General features: G+C 41.7%; 1 protein-coding gene across 5 annotated transcripts in view; it reads right to left on the bottom strand.

Moving 5' to 3' along the window:
* The window catches only part of tfec (transcription factor EC), a 45234-nt gene that overhangs the window by 20322 nt on the left and 1952 nt on the right, over positions 1-22960 (bottom strand). For 4 of the 5 annotated variants that reach the window (XM_041963819.1, XM_041963816.1, XM_041963815.1 and 1 more), the window contains exon 2: positions 17049-17285. In XM_041963819.1, the coding sequence (XP_041819753.1) occupies positions 17049-17264 (216 nt within the window). In that variant the 5' untranslated portion in view covers positions 17265-17285. Of the gene's footprint in view, positions 1-7964; positions 8021-17048; positions 17286-22960 lie in introns of those variants that run through there. The other variant, XM_041963821.1, reaches the window with a different exon arrangement.

Consider the following 22960-nt stretch of genomic DNA (forward strand, 5'->3'; position numbering starts at 1 on the left):
AGTCCTGAGTCAAATGTTCTTGTCAGTTTTAATCAGATTTCTTCAACCTCAAAAGTTGTAGTTGACTGAAGGTCTGGGTGTTTAGTCTCTTATCTTAATCTAGTTTCAGTCAATGAAAACTGTTGACATTTGAGTCTCTTATAGTCTTCAGATTGTGTTTAACATTTCAGTCAATCTGGTTTAGTCAAAACCAATACTTTTTCTTCATTTTAGTCAAACTTTTTTCACACAAAAACCTTATTCTTATCTGATAAAAATACACAGGCTGAATGCTTTGCTGAAAGCGCCTTGTCTCGTGGTCTGAAGGTATCGGTTTAAGAAATATATATCCAGACTCAGAGGTCAAATCAAGTCAAACTTATTTAGTGAAGGACACAAATAAACACACCATTTTCATGTCACCAAACAGCCTAAAAGCCAAAATACAACAATTAGTAAGTTAGCCGCTCATATGTTTGGTACACACTGTTGTTGATGATTGCAAGGCGTTTGGCTTTTAGCTAAATAGCTTGCTAGTTTTAGACTGAAGCTCCTCCTGATGCATCAAACAAACTTGAGATAAAGAGGTATTTTGTTTTGTAGCTTCTATGTTTCAAACTGCATTTTAGTCTTTTCTCGTCAACAGTATTGCATATTGATATCGTCACAGTTAGTGTTGAACGACATCAGTGCCGTCTCATCTTTGTCATGGAAAAAAAGGTCATTGACCATATCATGGATCATATTTAGTCATAGTTGTTATTAATGAAATTAACACGACACAGCATTTATATCCAGTGTGCAGCACAAGTGCAAGAATCAGTGTGTCTTACATGTGTGCACAAAGTTAGGGTGTGGAGGTCGGGGTGGTGGAAGGGCGGGTAGTCCGTCTTTTACTGAAATCTTCTTATTTCACTCCACTGAATTACAATTAAGAAGTAAAAAGTATAGAAAAGAGCTATGCAGTGCAGATGTTTTTGGCCAAACCCCAGTGAAGCTCTGTGAATGCTGCTCACTGTCCTCTGCCCCCACCAGTGTCCATCTTCAGGCATGCGTTGCATTCATCCTACGTATGCGTAGAAAATGCATGCGTGAACTAAAACGAATATTGCTTTGCCGTTTTTTTGCCCCTGGTTGCTGTGAAGTTTCCACAATGACAGATCTCACCAGTGCACCACAAATTACTGTGAAACATCGCTGTAATTCTGAAATTAATATTCATCTCCGATCACTTTCATCTCAGTATATTTGAGCGACACGACCCAAACTGTGCACATGGAAGTGTGTGCACAGTTTTGCAGCAGTGCAAATGCGTTAGGGATTGAAGGACATTGTTTATGGTTGTGCATGTTAGACTGATTTCAGACAAACTTTATATACTTTACATTACAGCTAACCATTTCTGGAGCATATCAGAAGTTTTTAGATTGATTGCCAACCTTCTAAACAGCCATTGGCCTCAGTTCATCGCAGCGTGTTGTAGAAATAAGCTTACTCGTGCTTGGCCTGACAGTGATAATCATGACACAGAACATCTGTCTACAGTATATGTCCATATGCATCAACGTTATATTATCTTAATGGGCTAATGTGGTTGTGAGCAGAAACTGTTGCATCTGCATAACAACATTTATTATCCATCCTTTTATCTGCAGTACAGCATGACTATAATGTAACTTTGATAAAAAGCTGTTGATGCCGAAACCAGTGGCTACCAATTTTAGAAACTGGTTAGCATAGCCCACGTTAACACACCTCATTTTTTCTGTGAGCACCTGAACCATCCAGAGGTGCTCTCTGTGCATTCTGTGCTTAGGAGTCCCACCAAGTAATCTTGACACATCCTTCCACTGATTTCCCCTCTTTCTGCTTTGCTCTCTCTCCCTCTATCCACACCTTCATCTTCACATCTCACTCCCTCTCTGTCTACCTCTTTTTCTGGCCTTATCTCTCTCTCCGTCTCTGCTTATGTTAATGATCTGATGTGCAGGCAGAGAAGGCACCTGTGCGAGGCTAACGTGAGACGACACCGATCGTTTCATCACAATGGGGAGCCCCAGAGACCAAAAGGCTCGCTTAAAAGGCGTATTTCATGGTATTAATTGCTTGACATGTCTCAGCCAGGTGTGGGAAACCTTTCGTGCAGCAATTAAAGGACTAGTAGAGAGGACGAACTGTGCTGTGGTCATCCAAGAGGATGGCTGATACATTTCAGGGTGTGGAACAAGTGGTGAGGGGTTTCTCCCAAAATCACGTGTCGCGAGCAGATGAAGTTGTGGTGATTGAGTTAGCCAACCTCTCCTGCCCCTCGCTCTGTCGTGTTGTGACTGATTCTGTGCATGAGTGGGAGTAATTCACATGACCTCGGGTTTTTAATCCCACTACCTGGTATCATACCTGCTATCATCGCTAGTAGGATTAGATTCGCGAGCACATAGTACACCTTGAGTACACCAAAGAGCATGGGAGAACGCTGGATAGAGGTGGGAAAATGATTTTGAGCAAATACAAAGAAAAGAAAAAGGAAAGTTCTTGCAGCTTTGCCAAATGCGTGATTTGAAAAGTTGACATGTTTTGTGAGTCTGCTTTGTTTTTGTTGAATACAGTATTTTCCCATAAATTTAAAGACTTACGCAAATGAAATCTGTCCAGTGAAACGGCAAGTCTCCAAAAAAAAAAAAGCCCTGTTTTACAGCTGTGTGACGATGCGTCAGATAGTCCAGTGGGTTTTCAAATGTTTTACATCACATGTAGACATTTTAAAGCCCATGATCATCAAATGTGGAGATATGTGGTTCTTACTGGACGGCAAAATGCTATCTGATGGAGACATAATGAAATTACAATGATGCAAATAAATGAGCAGTGTAATCGAGAACGTATTACTCAATTGTCCCCATACAGACAGTTGGCGATTAGTGTAAAAGCTGCAGTAATCTTTGCTCAGCTCTTTTACATCATCAGTCTCTGCACCTCCACCGCTTTTTAATCTCGCTGTGTCCTCAACAGATGAGCGTGACAGCACTGTGCTTTGATCCTGTTTAGTTTGTTGGGATCATTCTAACAGAGATTTCAGGGTTGGATTATTTCAATACATAAGAAGAAAGAATGAAATCGACTGAGTGTAACGCCCTCTCTGTCACTTTACAATCACATGTGAAAGAGTCGTCATAGTTCTTTTACAGTTCTCCGAAACAAGGGCGCCCTTTATCTGAAGCTCACAGATACATGACACACACACTTTGTTTGGAACTTTGATCTAAAGTCATGGAAATATAGTTGCTAAGCTGTAAGACTGGAAAAAGATTTGATTATTGTCTGCCATGCATCATAAAACCATCATCGTGCTGGAATCGGTTTACATCTGAAAGCATCATCGCAGGAGTAGGTGTGTCAGTTTCACTTACCTGTCCGTACCAGTTATATTCCAGCATCGTGGCGACACGTGTGGCACCCACGCTAAAAACTGCACTTTTATATTCTTGCACAACCAAAAAGAAAAAAAAAATAAGTCTTGATAATTACAGCCTGTTGCTCTTCTCTCAACCCAACTATACAACTCTTAGTTTTCCCTGTGTGGGACTGATGTCGTCAGGACTTTGGGGGGCCAGGCGAAAGCTAAGCCATTACACACACACACACACATACACACACACACATTTTTGTACACATGCACTGCCAAAGCTTACACACACTCACTCGCACACACCCCTGGCTCTCCTGTTGAATTTTGGCACTCCCAGGGCTTACGACCTGTTGATAATGAACCTGAACCCATTATTTTGAGTCAATGAATTGAAAGAAATAGGGCAAAGAATGAAAGCCACAGGGCCAATTAACGGCATTCTTTGATGTATTACCCTTGCTCGCCACTCAACCAGACCGCTCTGCGCCTTTTGTCTTTATCCCCTCTGTTATTCATTAATTATTCTGAGCGGGGTCAGAGTTCGTGTGGCTAATTGTGCAGACCGTCTCTCTTTGAGGATGGCAAAAGATTCGCCCAACACTGACACTCCCCCTGACTGTGCCCAGCCACCTTGAATTATGCCAATTATTCCAATTCTTTGATTTTTTTTTTAGCTTAGCAGTGTCTCTTTCCCTCCCTCCCTCCTGACTTTTCACTGTTCACTCTCCATCACTCTCTCTGTCTCTCTCTCTCACACACACACACACATAAACAAATAGTATTTTGGTGAGGATCAGTTAAGGTCGTCTAAGGTTAAACTCCAAATCAGATCTTAATAGACCTCAGGCGACTTCTTTGCAGTATACTCAGCACACACATTTTTCAATCAAACTACCCTAAAAACATTTAAATTGATTTGAATTTTGATTTGAATGTATCAACCATTACAACTCCTTATTTTTTTTAACAGTTGCATGTGTGCAAGAGCAGCGGATGTTCTCCAGACGGCCTTTAATCAAGTATAGCTTCAAACTATGTGAAAGGAAAATCCAATGCGTCGCTTGTGCACATGCTTGACAAGACTGAGATGAGAAGTTTGATGCCACTTTCATGTCTGTATGCTAAATATGAAGCTACAACCAGCAGCCAGTTAGCTTCGAAACAGTCCTGCACATAACCTGTCATAAAACCACAACTGGCTGTTTTTACACTTTCTGTACAGTTAACATGTTAATTTGTGAGCCTCACAGGTGCTGGGAGGCAAACCTCTCTGCCTCCATGACTGTGACAGCCGGAGGCATCATGTTTTCGGATGAACTGATTAGATTTTGGTGGTCAAAGGTCACTGTGACCCAACCAAACACGGTTTAGGCGATAACTCGAGAATTCACACTTTAATTCTGCCAAACTTTCACATAAGTGTCTCACAGAACAAGATGATGAGGGGATGACCCTTTGTATCCGAAAGGTCAAAGGTCACCTTCACTGTGACATCATAATGTTCTGCATAAACTCATGTCTGGCCGTTGTTTGACGTCGTAGCTCAGGGACAGAAGGGGAGATTGTAAAAATATATCACTTTTGGACGAACACTGAATTATTGATTTGGCCCTCAATGTTCTGATATGACCCCCACCCTCTTCACTTCCTCTTCCTGAAAGACAACCAGAACAGGGGGCTTCCTTTTCCTCTCGCAGTCTGCCACAAGCTCGTTAGTTTTGCTGATATTGAGCTTCAGGTGATGAAGCTCTCTATCATTCCTCTGTAAAAATACTCTCTAGGTGAAGACAGCATGTGTCTAACTGAAAATTCACTGGACTCATTCATGTCAACGCAATGAAATATATAGTGACTTAATTAAACTCCTACAGTCGTCACTGGAACATCTTTACATATATTACATGATTCTGGACAGACATGGATATAAGCTGCAACTTGACTGGTTGGCCACGAGACGGAGACGGTTATTCTAGTTTTCAGTCTTGTTGCTAAGTCTTGTTGTAGCTAAGATAACGTAGCTTCATTTTTAGAAGACAGACTAGAAGTGATGTCAACCGTCCTCATCCAACTTGCGCCAAGCAGACAAGCGTCAAACTTCACCTTTAACAACAAATGTTTGATATTTAGAAAACATGGATGACTACCCTCTCTACTATTTTGCTAATTGCAGCAAAGACAGGAATAATTTACCTAATGTGCAGCATTTTTTGGGTTTAGTTTTTTCCAAAAAATGCTCTTTTCCATTTAAACAGTTCGCCCTCAGACTGAATGAAGTCTTTCCAAAGTTCCCACAACTGATGAAAGAGTTTGTTCCTCTGGATTTTTCACAGTCTCAGCCAGTTTTAACGGGCAATTTGAAACGCATTTCTCAGTTTAGGATCGAAATGAACTGCTGTGAGTCGCTTCACTATTTTTACATTTTTACAAAATGTCGTGCACTTATCTTTAATATGGGAATGGGACATACTGTACAAGCACACAGCCTTTTACTTTAGGCATATACTGGGCATATTCCTGTTTCAATTTTGTCCTCTTCTTTGCTGTCTGTGGCTGTGCAGTATCTTTCATGAGAAAACCAATTGGACATTTCCGCAGGAGTCCATGAAAACAGAGAAAACAAAGGCAATGGCATTCTGCGACTGTATCAGAAGAAAAGGAGAAGTGTAATCAGATTTGGAAATGTCTTTTAAGGCAACCCATCTTTAACATGATTAGGAGAATAGACAGCATATAATGGTTTAATTATCTGTCAGGCAATTCATAATTCCCTTCATCTGAACCAGTGTTATATCAGAAATTTATTGTTTTTAAAAGGAGGTCACTTCAGGCTTCAGTCCACAGCGTACTTCACTTTGAAAACACGGAAAAACACACAAGCTATTTCTCAGAGCACAAAAGTTAACTGGTTTGTGGTTGGTCCAGATCAACATTACTTGATTTGGGGGTCATTTTCTTGATTGAAGTTGAAGTATCAGTCATGTCAGATCAAACCTGCCCTTCCTTCATACAAGAATGTAACTTCCACTCAACATTTTAATACTGAGCACAGTAACTCGTCAAAGTGGACATTTTTCCTAATGTTTATTATGTAGATTTATGCTCTATACATTATGGCTGCCAATCAGCTGTCGCACCAACAAGCTGCTTTTAATGTAATGTTAATGTAAAACTCAAAGTGATTTCAGAGTGAGTAATTTATCAGACCGTTTTACGTCTGCGATTTTCATGATAAACATTCAGCCAGTGAAATGAATAATGCTAAAATAATGATAAACAGGGCTAAACATATATTGGCTGGCATGTATGTATGAAGAGATGTACTGTGCTGATTTAATTTGCAACATAATGCAGCTTGTTGTAATGCAACGCGTCTATATGGAATAGCACACTCTTCTCATGTGTATGTGTGAGCCATTGATTTCGTCAATAAAAACTAAGATGAAAAATAATAATTGAGGACCAAAACTATATTAAAAATAACGGCTGAACATAAAACTATAAGGAAATGTACATTTTTTGTTGATAAATTAAAACTAAGTGACGGAAGACGGAAGAACGGACAAATTAAATGATTTCTGTTTTAATACAAAGTCGTCAACAACCAGCATGGATCTGGATTTTTGCTTCTATTTAATTATAAAGCCCTTAATGGCAACATGCCATCAGACATCGCTTCCCCAGAAAACTGGTCCCATCATCATGATTTGGCCCATTCTGCTTTGAATGGGCTCTTGACGTCACTGGAAATGAGGTCGTGCCCTCAGTGATTCTTGGAGATTTAAATGAATGAATGAAACACGTGCACGTGAACGGTGCCTTGTGATAGAACAGCGTGGTAACTGTAAACAGCAAAGATGGCAGCAGCTGTCGCCTCACAAAGCTCAGCAGACATAAAAAGAAGAGAATGAAACAAAAATGAGGCTAAAAGTTTAACAATTTAACAACAGTCCAATTGCTAAAATTTACTCTGATCAAAATCAGGTTCCAAAATCAACACCGCTTAAAGATAAAACAATTAACATAATCATAATAATACTCTAATAAAAATCATCTGTTAACTGGGTGCTGTTACTTTAAAAAACATATTACATTTGCTTTATCGCTTCCAGTTGGATGTCAACTGCCTCTTCAGTCTCTTTGTCGCCTGTTTATCCCTGAAGGCCGTGTAAGATCACTGAAAGCCTACGCTAACCTTTTGTCTCTCAAGTCCTTTTGGATGTGTTTTCTTCAAAGGGAGTCCCATGTTGCACCTCTGGCCATGGGCAACCTTGAAAGGTTAGGCCCTCAGGCCGTGTCTGTGTCACTGACGCCACTGGCTAAACGCTGTGTCCCACTCTGACCTCCTTAATTTGGTGTGTGTGTGTGTGTGTGAGAGAGAGTGTGTGTGAAGCTTTGCCTATCTCAACTGCTCATCTTGTCTTTCAACAGGGAACAAAGGGGCAGAGATGCTAACAAAGGGCCCCGATCAGATCATGTAGTAGCCACAAGCCCAAAACAAGAAGGATTTAATGAGGCGACACACTCTTTGATTTTCTTTGCTGTTTCTTACTGTCTTTCGGCTTGAGGACGTATCACTTACAGGTCATGTCCTGTGGTCGCTTTCTTACCAGGAAGTTTTCGATGCAAGCGTGTATCCTAGCATAAAAAGAAGGAAAGTAATTAAGTCGGAAAGTGCTGGTTTGGCCTTTATCCCCATAAAAAGTCAAAGAAAGTTTGATCTGTTGTTTTATCGTGTGTTTACTGTATCAACATACCAAATCTCACATTCAACCAATTCAAATAGTGTAAGCTTATCCCTGCACTGCCTTCCTTGTTTGCAATTGATTTCATTGAAAAAAAATCACATGACCCTTGTGATTTGGTTAATGGGGTATAATACAATATGCCCGTCAACTGTAATTTGACCTTTAATTAAAAAAATTGAGTTACAAACATTCCCTCTTTTTTTTATCAATTAAGGAGCGTCTCAAAAAGCACCCACTAACATTTGGCTTTTGTCTTCAGTGGGAAAGGGTGCAATCAGCATTCATCCCAGGTCAAATGGCTCTGCAGTAGTCACAGGTATTTTTCGGGCTCCAGCTCCGATCGGCAGCGATGGAATGCAACCGTTTCACGTGCAGTTATGACAAGTGTTGAAGTTCTGCACGTTGGCTGATCAGACAGAATTGTCAAAATACAGAAAAATACAACCACCCTCACCCCTCTGTGCTGTTTTCTACTGTTCCCTGTTTTCCTGTCTGTGATGTCAAACATGATACATGAGAAAAAAAAACCCAGAACAGCAAACACGTCTGCTGGCAATGGGAAAGAAGCCATTACCCATTTTCAGTGGTTTTATCCATGTTTAAAAAATCTGCATATGTGCACTAATTTTAGATTAGTATTGTTATATTCAGGGTTAAGCCAAAAAAAACGATCTCACACCTTCAGCTGGTACAAAACGCACCTGCTCGGCTTTAAACAAATACTAGAAGACGACACCCCCCAGACTACAGGGCAGTCCCAGGGTTTTTAAACTCCATCTCTGTTTTAGGGGTTCGAAAATGCCACATTAGTGTGGACACAAGGCATAAACATGACCAAAGGATTTTATTGTCAGGGATTTTATTTCATTTTATGTTGCATTATTTGAATTGCCTGATTTGCCTCAACCATATAAAGTACTTTGCAACTATGTTTTGGAAAATGCTTTATAAATTAAGTGTATTATTGTGTATCGTTATTATTTGACTCTACATTCAGATGAATGTCGGAGAAAAATCCATTTCAAAGATGCCTGTAAACGGCATCATTCTTTTCATTTCCTGTGCCACTTTGCAGAACATTGTTCCATGACTGTTTGCTGCGATGTGACGGTGTAGCCACATGTCTGTATTCATGCATACAGAACATGCACATAAATGTGACACCTAACGCCCCGGTATCTTCACAAAGTATCAGGGGATACATAGCACAGTTTATTACAAATGCATCACAAACACAAGCAGAGAGACACACAAACACACTAGGGGTTTCCGAATACCAATTATGTTGTTCTTGTTCCCCCTTCTGAGCTTATCTAGCCTCTGGGGAGACCTCCAGCCCACTCCCTCCCTCTGCCTTTAACTCAGATCCCTAAACCCAGCAGGAAGCCTCGACTGGTCCCAACACACAGTCCCTGCTTACTTGCTCCCTGGTGCACAATGTCCACTTCCCCGGACACACACTAACACTACTACTCTCTGCACGTTATACCTTTTTTTTCTTACTCCCTTTGAATCTTATTAGTGCGTGAACTTAGTTTAACTGAAAAAGACTGTCGACTTCACTCAATTAGGCCTAATAGGATTAGGTTGCTGGTATGGGCTTGGAGGTTTAAATAGGAATGGAATTTTGGCAGACACCTGCTCCATCTATTGCATTAATCTTATAAAGGCTGTGGAGTATGCAGGGGCCCCGGTGACGCACAGGTTGAATGTCTGGATGTATATGTTGTAGCCCTGATGGCATCAGTACCAAAGGAAGCGTGGCCCAGTGGGGAAAAGAGGACGTCAGAGAATCAAATGTTGAATGTATAGCAGGTAGCTACAGCAGCCAAAATGCACGTTGTTGACCAAGGCAGCAAACTGACTTGAGCAGCCGATACAAGAAGAATTACAATACGTTTAATACAATATTACTGTTTATCAGCTTCCAATAAAATTATATCATCAGTATTAGGAAGAAGTGGCTGGTGGGGTCCAGCAGGCTAAAACTGACACTTGAATGTGTCAGATACATTTAATGAACATTTCATGTATCGTGCTGCTCCTTTCATTTTCAGGTTGTCGCTACAAGTCGTGAAAATTAATTAGGCTTCCACAGAGAGCTGTTGTTTTTGCGCCCTCTCAGCCAACAAAAGCTGATTAAAACACCTCTGAGTTGGAGTTATTTTAGTCTTTAGTTGCTTGCAAATGTCAGAAGGTAACCTCATACGATTCAAAAAGGAATTGAATGTAATACTAATTTCAGCCATATTATCCATCCCTAGCCTGGATATGGAACATTTGCCCTTAAAAAGGAGGACTCACAACACATGTATATCATCATAGATATCATGCCATATCATGTCTTCTTCACTGTTCATTTAGGTTGTTGGAGAAAATAATAAGTTGGGTGTTGGAAAACCATTCAAACAACTTGAGATCTTTAAACAAAACATGTTGATTTAGGCTTAAATTCCATTCATCTGAGGAGACAACAAGACGAGCAATAGGGATTTATTTTTTTACAATCTTGAAAAACTGCGTCAGCGCTCCAAAGCTGGAATTAATGGAACGTTTCCCTGTGCACCCGAATGCCACAAAACATTTCATGTTTCTGATTTTTAACACAAGCAGTTTTAGTTACACTGTCACATTCAAAACTCAAATATAAGTAACTGCCGTGACAGCTGAGGAACGCCTGAAGGACTGCAGGCAAACACAGCGCCACAGGATACAGACCCATTCTGGTGATGTGTGGGAAGGTGGTCAAGGGGAAGGAAGGCTGAAATGTAAAAGATATGGGGATAGATAACAGTGGCAGTATAGACTAGAGGGCTTGATGAGGCCTATGCTGTTAAGATAATTACTTGCCGCCATTGTCTCTTAGTACACTGAGAACACTGAGAACAATGGCCTTTTGCCATGTCACTCATCACTTTATTGCTTAACCTTATCCACACAAAACCTATTCACTTGCATATTTATCCCATCCCCCTATGTGAGGTATGAAGAAGCATTTTTGAATTATTGTTTTAGGCTTGTATCTTTGTATAGCACTAATGCAAATTTATATGATTGTGCGTACAGCACATGATGTCAGTTGACGTTGGAATTACCACCTGAACACGCACCAATGGCAAAGTTGCTTTTCAATCTAAAAATCAATTCAGGGCCAGTCTGAGGCCCCAGGCACATGCTGGATGCTTCATGTTAAAATAGTTGGGAAGGCTACATTTCCCATCAGCTGCAGATGAGATGAGTCCAGGTAACAGTTGTTAGCCCTCCCTGACTGTATCAATACCAATCACAAAGGGAAGGATAGCAGCCCCCTCATTGATCTTAATGGCACCGCTGTGTTGGCTCAACGGGAGTGCCAGTGCTCCAAAAAACAGCATCCAGTATGTCATCCAGTAAAAAACCAAACCTGGCTCAACTTTTGCCACAGTGCAAAGCTGCGTCGTTCACTGTGGTGCTGCATTGACTAATCAAATACAAGCAAGTGTACATTTCCTTTTAGATTACTTTGTAGCAGGAGCACCATATTGATGATGTCTGCCTGGAGACCTTTGCAACAAAAGAAATAATGATTGCCCATTATTTTGGGCCTCTGATCAAACATTTTGGCGGAAAACTAAACAAAAATGTTTCAACATCAATGTTTCAACAATGTTTCAACTAGCCAGATATGTTCATTAACAATATTCCTCATTATGTTCATGGAAATTTAACTCCAAAATTGTATTTGCTATTGCTAATTAGCTGTATACACACAAAATGTTTGCACAGTCCCGTGTCCAGTGTGTTGGAGCCCTATTAAGAAATCCTTATGATCAAGGTGCATCTTTCCTAAGTCCTCCCATTCTGTTCCATCTGCACAGCAGCCGTGCACAGGTGATATTCAAACATGTTTCCTTCTGTGCTCGTACAAATCGGGGGATTTGAACCCACCTCCTGACACATAGTTGGATCAACCAAGTATAATTCCTGCTTGAAGTGGCAGCAAGAGCAAGAACAAGCTTGTTCCGAAAAATGCAGCATCCTTACTTGCTCACTATTTTACACATTCGAAGCATTAAGAAAGCATTAGTCAACGCCATGCGTCTGTTTCCACATGTATTACCGATGGTAACAAATGCCCTTGAGTGTAGTCAATCCTCTTCGTTACTAATCACCATTCTTCCCAGGAGTGTCATACCAAGTCTCATACCAACACCTCACAATGTCTTTCCCGGAGGTCTCTCCATGTCTCTGGATGCTGTGAATAGCTATCTTGGTGGCCTTGAAACCCCCCACCACCCCAACTTGGGGGATTATGATATGTTTTATCCAGAAGCAGCCTTTGTTTTTGTTCTGCGTGTCAATTATCGGGACAGTCCAATGGCTTGATCTCTGCCGTGGTAAAAACAGTCGGTGTAGGAAGAGGTCAAGGGTGAGCTGGAGGGGTGGTGATGTGTGTGTATGTGTATTTTGGTAGGACGGAGTTGCGTCCAGTGTGAGACACTAAAGAACTGAACATGAAACATTTGGAGGGCCATTCTGTCTAATCCTATTAGTGTCTTAGATAACCCTGCCATATCAGAAGGGGTCAGGGGAAAGACCTCCGTGGAAAATCTCTCCAAAAGAGAGCAATGTCATCGCCCACTCATGTAAAAAAGATGTATCATAGGCAACATCAAAAGGTGGTTGCAGTGATGTCGAAGTGTTATTTTGTTGAGGAAAGGAATGATATGTTCGTTGCTGCTGATCTAAAATAAGATCCGTAAGTATGTATTAGGCCAGGCTCTGTGAAAACATGGTATATTTTTAGTTATTTAAAAAAAGCAAACAATGTTCTCTTTATACATTAATGACGTTAATACGTTAAACTGAGGAAAAACTGTGAGACTGTTGTCCCTTTAGGGCTAATTGTTTTAGGTCACACAGAAAACACAATTTGAGTCTGAGTCTTCATTTGATTAGCTAATCTCATTTACAGTATGCTGCGTAAATCCAACCGCTGTCATGTGTGTGATTGTACAGTAGACACAGTATTCAAAGCAGATATAAAAGAGAAATGCAGCCACATTTTGACTTTTTCTGTTCAAGCAACATTATGCAAGAATTGGTATTTTCTACGATTTCGTGCACCAACAATTTGTTAATGCACTTGAACGCCAGTGTCACAAATGTGGCAGATGTGTGTTACTTAGTAGTCCAACAGCAAGAAGGCCAGCTCGGGTCTGTCTTGCAGCCTTTCATTTCATGAAGCTCTCGGCAACAACTTAAAGCTAGTCTGAGATTTGCTGTTCAGCCTCTGGCTCAGTCACTCTCTCTTTTGTCTTCTTAGCGTCCTCCCTTGACGTCCTTTTCATTCTGGCATGCTGTCCGCAGAGGTGGCTGAGCGCGGCTCAGCTAGCTGCACAGCTAACGGACCTAACTCGCTAACAGCAGCTGCAAAATCAGCGGTTACTTTAGCAGTAACCGAAACTATCGACCACCAGGAAACTCCGTACACCACCTTGAGTCCCGCGGGAGATCATACCCACAATCCAAGTTGCATAGTGGAAGATCAGGCATTGAGGGTACCTGTTGTCAGTGTACCATCAAAATTATTCTGAAGCTGTTTTTCTTCTCAGGTAAATTGTCACATAATGTTACTCTATTTATTATTCAATATGTATAACTTATAATCAAATTTCTATGTAATACAAGGGGCTCTTTGCTATGACCGGCCAGCATTTTGGGGTCACGCAGTTCAATATGGTTGACGTGCCTTCAGATTTTCAAGGGACACAAGGAACAACACATAAAGATCCAGTTGAACCTTGCTGAACTGATATAGCTTATGGAACAAACCTTAATTGCGTGCAGTTGCTGGTGATTGCATGTGTTTTTTCCATGGACATATTTAATGTTTCCAGCACATTGTTCCATCCGCCTGAATCATTACACGGGACTCCTGTCTGCCTCTATCCCTCCACTCGTTCACCCATGCATCCAGTCCAGTGAGCAAACCGCAGTCCAGCCGGCTCAGGCGCTCAGCCAGTCCAGATGGGTGGTCCAAACCAATCACTGCTACTCTCCCATGCTTTGCCTTGCTAGTGTCCCAGCTGCCCTGACCCCCTCCTCTTTATCTGTGTGCACTCCCTGTCTCACGCATTCCTCTGATTTCTTCTCCTCTCTTCCTTCGCAACAGCCTCGGCTATGTCTTAGCTCTTTCCCTTTTCCTCGGACATCTCTACCTTTTCATACAAAGATGTTTGCACTTTTCCTCCTTTTTTCTTAACTCCATTCTGTTCAGTACCTCTGTTTCTGTCTTTCCTTTTCCATCTTTGCCTTAGCTCCTCTTTCTGACTGCTTTTTGAACATTTTCTTCCTTACAGGCATTCTCACTTCTCTCCCTGTCTGTCATTGGCACAGCAGGGTGGCATAATCGAAAACCTGACCTCGGTGCTCAGGTGCCAGTTCCAGTTTTTGGCCAACACCTGCTCCACTGGAGTGTTCTTAAGCAAATGAATGTCTTACGAGTCGTAATGGAGCTGTAGCTGACCTCGCGTAGGGGCCGAGAAAGGGTTTTCCACTGTGGATCGTCATAGCCGTTTGATCACGCTTTGAAATCTACAACCAAACATTCCGCGGTGCAAAACCAAGGTTTTTCTCAGTTAATGCTTCTAAATGATGTTGTGTTGTAAGGCTAAATTGAGCGTGTTTGCACAGACAAAATGACAGTTTCAAACAAACAACTGCGTATGTCTTTGATTGCCACAGTGTGTACTAGCTGGCCAGCCGAAGATGTGGAAATGTTTGCATGGCTTCATTCGCCACTCCAAACACGCAAAACTTACGTGTCTGTTTCCACTGTGACTCACAGGCTCTGCTGTGGATGTTAGACAAGCGAGCCTTGAGTTGTCGTGTCACTCACAGTGTTGTACGTGACAGCAGTTTCAGAGTGCACCAGGTTTGGATTTGGAACATGCTGCTGGTGTAACTGTTGGTGCGATTTGTCACAGTTGACTAAAAGTATTGTATACCAAACAATTTTATCACAAGGAGCCTACAGAATGTAGCTCTACTGCGCAGCAAATCTCCTGAAAAAGCTGACTTCATTGAAAAGTGGGGTTTTGATGGCCGTATCGATGGGTCTCCGAGCTACGTGCTTCTGTCACCTACTCTCCAAATAACAGTGCTCAATCCTGCTGCAAAGCACACAAAAAATAAAAACTTCACTGTGTGTGAGATCAAGGTGACCATTTTTTCCTCTTTATAGCATCATTTTGCGCATTTCTGTCCTTTTTGTTTCGGGAAGGAATTTTCCCTCTCAACTTGACTTTCGTCGCCGTGTGCCTAACCTCTCTTTCTCAGGTATTGAAGGTGGCAGCTTGTACTGTACGTTAAGGCAGTAGTCAACTCACAAACACCCATATGCATCTCTGCATGCACACAAACACACACACACCACACTCCCGAGCAACATTAGCACATAAAAGGCTTCTTACAGAAGAGAGAAACATACTGCAACAATGCTTTGAAGTCTATCAGTCATCCATCTAATGTGGGGATGTTTTCTGTTCCTCCTCCTCTAATAGTCTGATTCATATCTCCCTTCCACAGAATCCCTCCCTGAAGCCTAAGAGGCAGCTACAGCCGATGTGGGAGTCATTTGGCTCCTTTCACAATAGCCCGAACGTATCCCAAACATCCAAAATTCAGTCTCACGTTTGCATCAAAGCAAAGCAGGAAAATAGATAATTTTTTTAAATCCCACTCGACGCCTGCAATCTTTGTGCAATCTAAAAAAAAAAAAAAGCACATATATGCACGAGCACATGAATACACACAGTGTGCATACATCGACTGGCATACAGTAATTGCAGTAGCCAGTTATGGCTCAGTGATCTGTCAGCACATTGTGTGGGGTTCTTAGCTGGCCGGACAATGGTGCCACAATCCCCAGAGACAGAATTCCAAAGAAATGACCCCTAAAACACAGAGTTCATTCAAATGGTTCCCGACGTGCGTGAACAACAGCAATATGGTCACAATTGGGCTTGTATGTATCAGCGGCAGATGACTACACACTCGAAAGCAGGATTTGAGGAGAGTAATGTCACTAAAATCGGTAGCCTGCAGATGAGCAGCGCTCACCTTTTGTTTTTTTTCTCTCAAAGGCCTCTACAACAATGTGTCACTGATGTTGTTTACATACAGCAGGCAGGAGGAGGTTCACCAGAGGGGGCCCGCTGTGTTTACGACCTGGCTGGGTTTCATATTTATGACAGTCGATGCATTTGCGAGAGCTCTGTAATTACACATGTGACAAAAATGTTACATGACAGGTCAGTAATTATATCCTGCTGGTGATGGGCTGTTAGGGGAGGTGGGAGTTGTTTGCATTGTGATCAGTTCTTTGTCTGGGCAACATACATGTAAATGCAATGTAGAGAGACTGACAAGACAGCTATTTGGAGACCAGCTCGAATAGAGAATATCAAGCTGCAGATACATACTGATCTTTATAACAGCGGAGCTGGATCACTGTGCTTTTTTAAGTTTTGGTTTTGACCACATTAATATAAATGCACACGGCCGATACCCACCCCAGCAACAGTCTGTTCACCCTGCTGCCATCTGGCCAGGAATACACCACTAGACTACAGAGTAGCTTCTTTCCTCAGACTGTGAGACTCCTCAGCTCATCCTCCACACTCCACCATGAAAATAGTTTTTTGTTTTGTGAGTAGCATAAAGGAACTACTGCTTGCTTTCTGTTGTGCTGCACTACATTCTAGAATGATATATGAATGACCCTTGAACCTTGAATGAATATAAAATGATGTGTTAAAATCACAGATTCTGATGGGTCTTATATCTATATATCTATATATATACACACACACACACACACACACACACGAGTAATGCTTTGGTTCTGATTCATACAGTCTGTAGTGGCTCCCTACCTTCCATGGGTTTTGGGGTTGGTGCCAGACAGGAGTTTGTGCTCTGGTGTAGGCTTCCCCGTAGGGATACAGAGAGCCGGGATGATGAACTGTGCCGCTGGGCCGAGGGGGGAAGAACTGAGGCCAGCTATGCGGATGTGGTCCAGAATCATAGAAACCCTGTCCGTCGTCTCCCTGACGAATCTCCCACTGGTTGTCCGAGCATGACTGGAACATTTCTGTTCTGACAACCCGAAACTGGATCGAAGCATTGACAAAAAGGAAACAACAATTAGTCAGTAAATTAAGCAGTCATGTAACGAAATTGTCAAATTATCCTTATTAAATCATGACTTATTCTTGGAGTCCTCACTGAATGCATCTTGTTTAAAGAGGGGGAAATGAGAAGGCACATGGGAGATGCACAGGTGGAAGTGGTTTCGTGTGTGTGCACTTGTGCATTTGCACACTTGTATGTTCATTAGCAAAAACATTCTGTTCCACCAGTTACTATAGACGGCTTTAGACTGCAGCAAATTACAAGGTTTCTATCGTTTTAGTGGTTGCTAATCTTGGAAGCTGGACAGTTTGTTATGAAGACATTAAAGGAACATTTTTTCACCCACATTAGCACAGATTAGTCACAGCATGGTATGTCTGCAATGTCCACACCACTATGCTCTCTGTATCCTTCATTTCTGCCGTCAGCTGACATATTTATCATCAGTGGATGTTTCTGATTGCACCGTTTCCCTTTAAACTGTTTAAGCGTTCTGGAAACCCTCTTTCCAGAGGATTCCCTTAAATCTATTCAGGCACAATAGGATCTTGCTGGGGTTTTATTTGTGAAATGAATAAATGGCCCCTCATTGAATTCGTCATGAGTTTAATTCTATAAAATTTTCGTATTTCCATCATAGAGTGAATGGATGGACAAACTTGATCATTGGCGTGACTGAAGTAACAACAAACAGCATGCCCCAGATCAAGGCATCTCGGAGGCTGTGGCTTAACCAGAATCAGTTGATACATGCATATAACCAAAAGCCAATTTGATTGGAAAAACACTGCTGCCAACCATCCTTTTTCAGCTAAATATGCCAAAAAAAAAGAAGTACTTTCTTTGATGCAAAATCAAACATTTTGTTTTATTGTGACATCAGTGTTCTTTTTCATCCTTTTTTTGCCACCAAACGGTCAAAAGAGGCATAAATCAGAGATTAGGACAGACAAAACGGGAAAAATCACACTGATGTATCATTTTTATTGCATGCATCACATGCAGTGCATCAGAAATTCAGACGATCAGTTCTTTTTTTTTAACCTCTCCTGCTGAGAATCACTGGTGCCATGATACAAATTAAAACACAGCACTTAATTCTTTTTTCTTTTGTTGAAAGCTGAAATAAAGGTAATGGGCCACAGCTGGAACACACTGGAGAAACAAGCCCAGAAGTGGGTGAGATGGGGACAAGGCGTCACTGGCTGAAGGTCCCAGGGGGAACCAAGAGCTCAAGTATGAAAGTAAGTACTGCATATCTAAATTACAATATTTGAGTGCAAATTAGTTGTCAATGCTACTGGAGTCCTAATGGAGGACACATGCATAATAGGAGACTCTTAAATTTGCCACAATGCAGAACTGATTGAACACAAAGCGAAGGAAGGTAAGAAATGTGTGTGATTCTAATCTCCGAGTCTGTGCCTCACTCTTAGTGCTCCTTCTCTCTCCTTATATGTGGGAGGTTAATTGGCAGGACGTACGGCTGCCTGGCTGTCCAAGCGTGGTGCTAACAGCGTTTAATTGCCTTTATTCTGTCGCCAACATTGCAGAATGCCTTTGCTGCAGAATTTGCCAGGCAGTTCTAGGTGCTGCGTGAAAATGTGTGGGTGACGTGGAGCGGGCATGAGAAAACAGGTTTCTCTAAATGCAGAGAAAGGGTTTTGTCCGCCTAGCCGCATTCCTCATTTGGAACAACTGGTTTGCTTGTGTGGGTTTAGCCTGAGTCTTTGTCTGTGGTTTGTGAGCTCCTCTGTTTGCCCACGAGCAAGGCATCTTTCTTAAATAACGATTAACTGGCTTAACACACGAAGAGTGTTTTTACGGGTATGGGAATGCCACTCAACCAGGCTTTTGTCACCCGGTTACTCTTATTCCATTGCTAAACCATAAAGTGTGTATTTAGGTCAAGAGATGAAATGAGTACCTGCAGTTTGCCAGCAGGTACTGAGCCATTTACTTTATTCATTTTTGTGACTATTCTATTAAATGCAGATCAGGAGTTTATCTGTTTGATTGCAGCGGCTGAAAGTACATTGTGATGATTGCTAAATGCATTTTTAACACTAGTTTCCCAAATTCAGATAAGATTTTCGTATTTTCCACAGATGTAGAGCATCTTGATATAAGGGAATTAGATGGGTAAGAGACCACTAAATTTAAATTGCAGCCTTTATGATTTTCATGCCATCTGTCCAGTTGTCCATTGCCACACTTCATACTTCCATTTTCTTTGCAGTGTGTTTGTTTGCTGCTTCCATTGTTTTGTCTGTCTTTGTGTCTTCGTTTTCACCAAACTGTGGGCTTTCAGTGATCTCTTCCTTTTACTGTATGAACACCATTAGGCTGGGCCTGCTTTCTCACACTCTCACTTTTAAACACAAACACAGGTTGTTAATTCCATTTAACTTAGTGCAGGACCCCAAAGCCAAGAATTCAAAATTCAGGATGTGTTTCAGAAATCCACTTTTTATACAGTAACTGACTGTTCTAGGTGACGGCCTACACCTGGTTTAGTGTAAACCCTGACCGGGAGGCTGGCCCTGAGGGTCTCAGATGTCCTCCCGCCTTTATAACCTCACCTCAGCTAACGTGGCTCATTATCGATTGTCTGTCAAATGACCACATGATGCTCAAAACAATGTGACTGTGATGTCCTGAACTCTTGGCATCACCGCTGTTTGATTCCCTGGTTGTTCAACAAGTGTTCTTTATATTGTCATTTATTTGAGTTTGTTTGACTCCCTTTCAGTTCACCTGATAGCTGGTAGTGGAGCTAAAGGCCTCCTGCTGCTCTGATGATAGGGTTTGCAGATATACAAAGCCTTGGAGCCGTTGGAGGACAACAGGTAATAGTGCTGAGCTGCTCACGCTCCTTTACATCCGGCTGCAGGCCTGATTCAGTCTGAGTGATTTGACTTAACCAGTGATGTGGAAGGAACTGTGGCCTGTGACTAACCGTATGATAAATCTGTGTTAGAGATAGAGATACTGGAAATGTGTCACTTCTACCTAAAAGTCAGAAATCAGTTTTGAGAAAAGATTTCAAAGTCTGTGACGAGTGATGGTAAGACAAGTGGTACTTTCCAACAGCAGCAAAACAATGGTCATGAACTCTCTGGGCCGCGCTGTTTGAGTGTATTTCTGGAACTGAGCTGTTAAAACATTCCCTGGGCTGTATTTGTGCATCCCTGTCCCACCTGAGTAGGTGTTTTAGCAGCTGGTCTACAAAAAAAACCTGATCATGCTGATAAGGTGTACTTATTATCATCAGTGGAACTACACTGTCCAGATATCGGGGTAACCTTTTTATGTTTACTCTGTAACAGTATTTTCTCTCAAAGATAGCAGACCTTTTTATTGATGCAAGAGCAATGGATTCGGCTTTGTTTTACTGTGAGGGCGTGCTCAGTCAGTTTAATCACATCTGTTTCCTGTAATGAATGAATGTAATGATATATGTTTAAAATTTGTCTACTATCTGTCTGCCTGCCTGACTGTCTGAGTGTCTGTCTGACTGTGTGGCTGGCTATCTTGTCTGGGTGTCCGGCTGTCTGAGTGTCTGTCTGACTGTCTGGCTGTCTCTCTGTCTGTTTGTCTGTGTCTGTCTGTCTGTCTGCCTGTTTGTCTGTGTCTATCTGTCTGCCTATCTGTTCACATTAGACACTTACACAAATCCTTACCCACCCACGTGGAGACAGGAAGTATCAATGCTGAGCATATACTGAATGTCTAAGTCACAGATGAGAAAACACACACACACACACACACACACACACACACACACACACGCACACACACACACCCACACACACCGACGTCTGCCTCATTAAAACCTTTCCCATAGATGTGCTACTTTGTACAGCTCTCCACTCATCATCACCTCCAATCCGCTCAACCCTTGCCTCCTTTTGAGCTCCACTATTTATTTTCATCAAGGCTTCTCTCTCTCTCTGTCTCTCTCTCTCTCTCTCTTTCTCTTTCTTCTTTCCCTCTATCTCTCTCGCCCCCCCTCTCATCCACAGTGGGCTTTGTTGCTGGGCTGTCATGTATTGAAGCACCTATTTATTTGCTTTTTTCACCGCTAATTCTCTCTTATTGTCCCTACTGGCGTCCTGTTGCGTTGGGAACAAGGCCGCCGTGAGAGTTTTGTTCCGTGTTCAAGACATGAGTCAGCGAGCCAAGATAATGATGAAGAGCTCAGACACGCAGGAGATCCAGCCTCTATCACTGATCACACCGGCAAAGTCTTCTTAACATACACCCCTCACACAATCTCATTATTACAGAGCGTGTTCAGTCTGGATGAAGGGCAGAGATCGCCATTTAGGGTTGTGTTTTAAACCTGTTCCTCGACTGTTTCGTCACAGTCTTTCTGTTTGGTAAAAAGTTAATTTATATTTCAACATGTCACTTTAATTCGACTTTGTTTCACTTTCATAAATGTGTAACCAGCTGCACTGGCTGCTAAAGTCCAAATTTAGCAGAGGTGCAGGGATCTGGCACTTCTGGCTTTTCACCTGAGTGCGCCTCTGAGTGTGTTATAATGATGTTACAGAAGTTATGTTACAGATACTGCAACAAGCTCGAAGATAGACAAATTGGTTAAACACATGTGATAGATATGTTAGATATGCTTCCAGTAAGTCTGAGTCACAGTGAAAAGGGGCTCAGTGCAAAATCAACATAGAGTGAAACGTTTCAACACCTGCATGCGGATGTATTTTATTTCTACATACAGTTCAGACTGATCCTGTGGATTTGGAAAATGTGAGGACTAATTATGTAACTGGTGGGGAACAGCAGATAAGAAAGAGAGTAGAAGCTCACCACAGAGCCACAGAAACGTGGATTTGTTAAGACTAAATCATCTGTGTCACACACTGTGATCAGCGTTTGTTTTGCAACTTTTTAAATTGATTAATGTGCTAGAAAGCAGGTTTCCAATAACAGTTTGTCCAAAACACCAGTAAGCAAAACTGTAAAGTCGTCCCAAAACTCTTAAAGTCCTCAAGGTTCTGCTTGACAGAATGTGGAGTCTGACTAATATTAATTTTTTGAGCATAAATAAATATTAGAAATACACATTTTTGAATTGGATCCTCAGATGCTCCCAAGACAATCTTCAGTCTTAAGTCTTAGCATTTTATAATACGTTGTGTGCAAGATATTTTGAATGCTCATGTGGTCGACTGGTGAAAACAAGTATGAAATTAAATTAAAACATGTTGCTTTTTATATGACATTTACAGTATTTTTAAAACGGATTCTATCTGTATCAACAATACAAAGACTTGGTTTTAATTCAGTTATATTCCTCATGTTGACTAATTAACATCTTTGCTTGCTGCCTTACATGTAATTTGAAGTTTGAGTGTCCGGGAAAGGGAAGGTACAAGCATGCATGATCACATACTGACTCTCATGAAGCGCCTTACGCTCTCACCTGTCGCATATCACCGCTAAAATAGCCAGGATGACCAGAGATGATGCATTGTCGTCTTTCTGGCGTTGTGGGAAACCAAACTGAGGAAGGCAGAGCAAAGGGGAGCTTTGATATGCTTCTGTACAACGTCATTATGCTTAAACTGTGGCATTGTTCAATACTGTTCCACTCTTTTCTGTGTATGTGTCTACTTAACGAGTCAATCAT

This window comes from Chelmon rostratus, chromosome 22 (assembly GCF_017976325.1).
Source record: "Chelmon rostratus isolate fCheRos1 chromosome 22, fCheRos1.pri, whole genome shotgun sequence".
NCBI classification, from domain to species: Eukaryota; Metazoa; Chordata; class Actinopteri; order Chaetodontiformes; family Chaetodontidae; genus Chelmon; species Chelmon rostratus.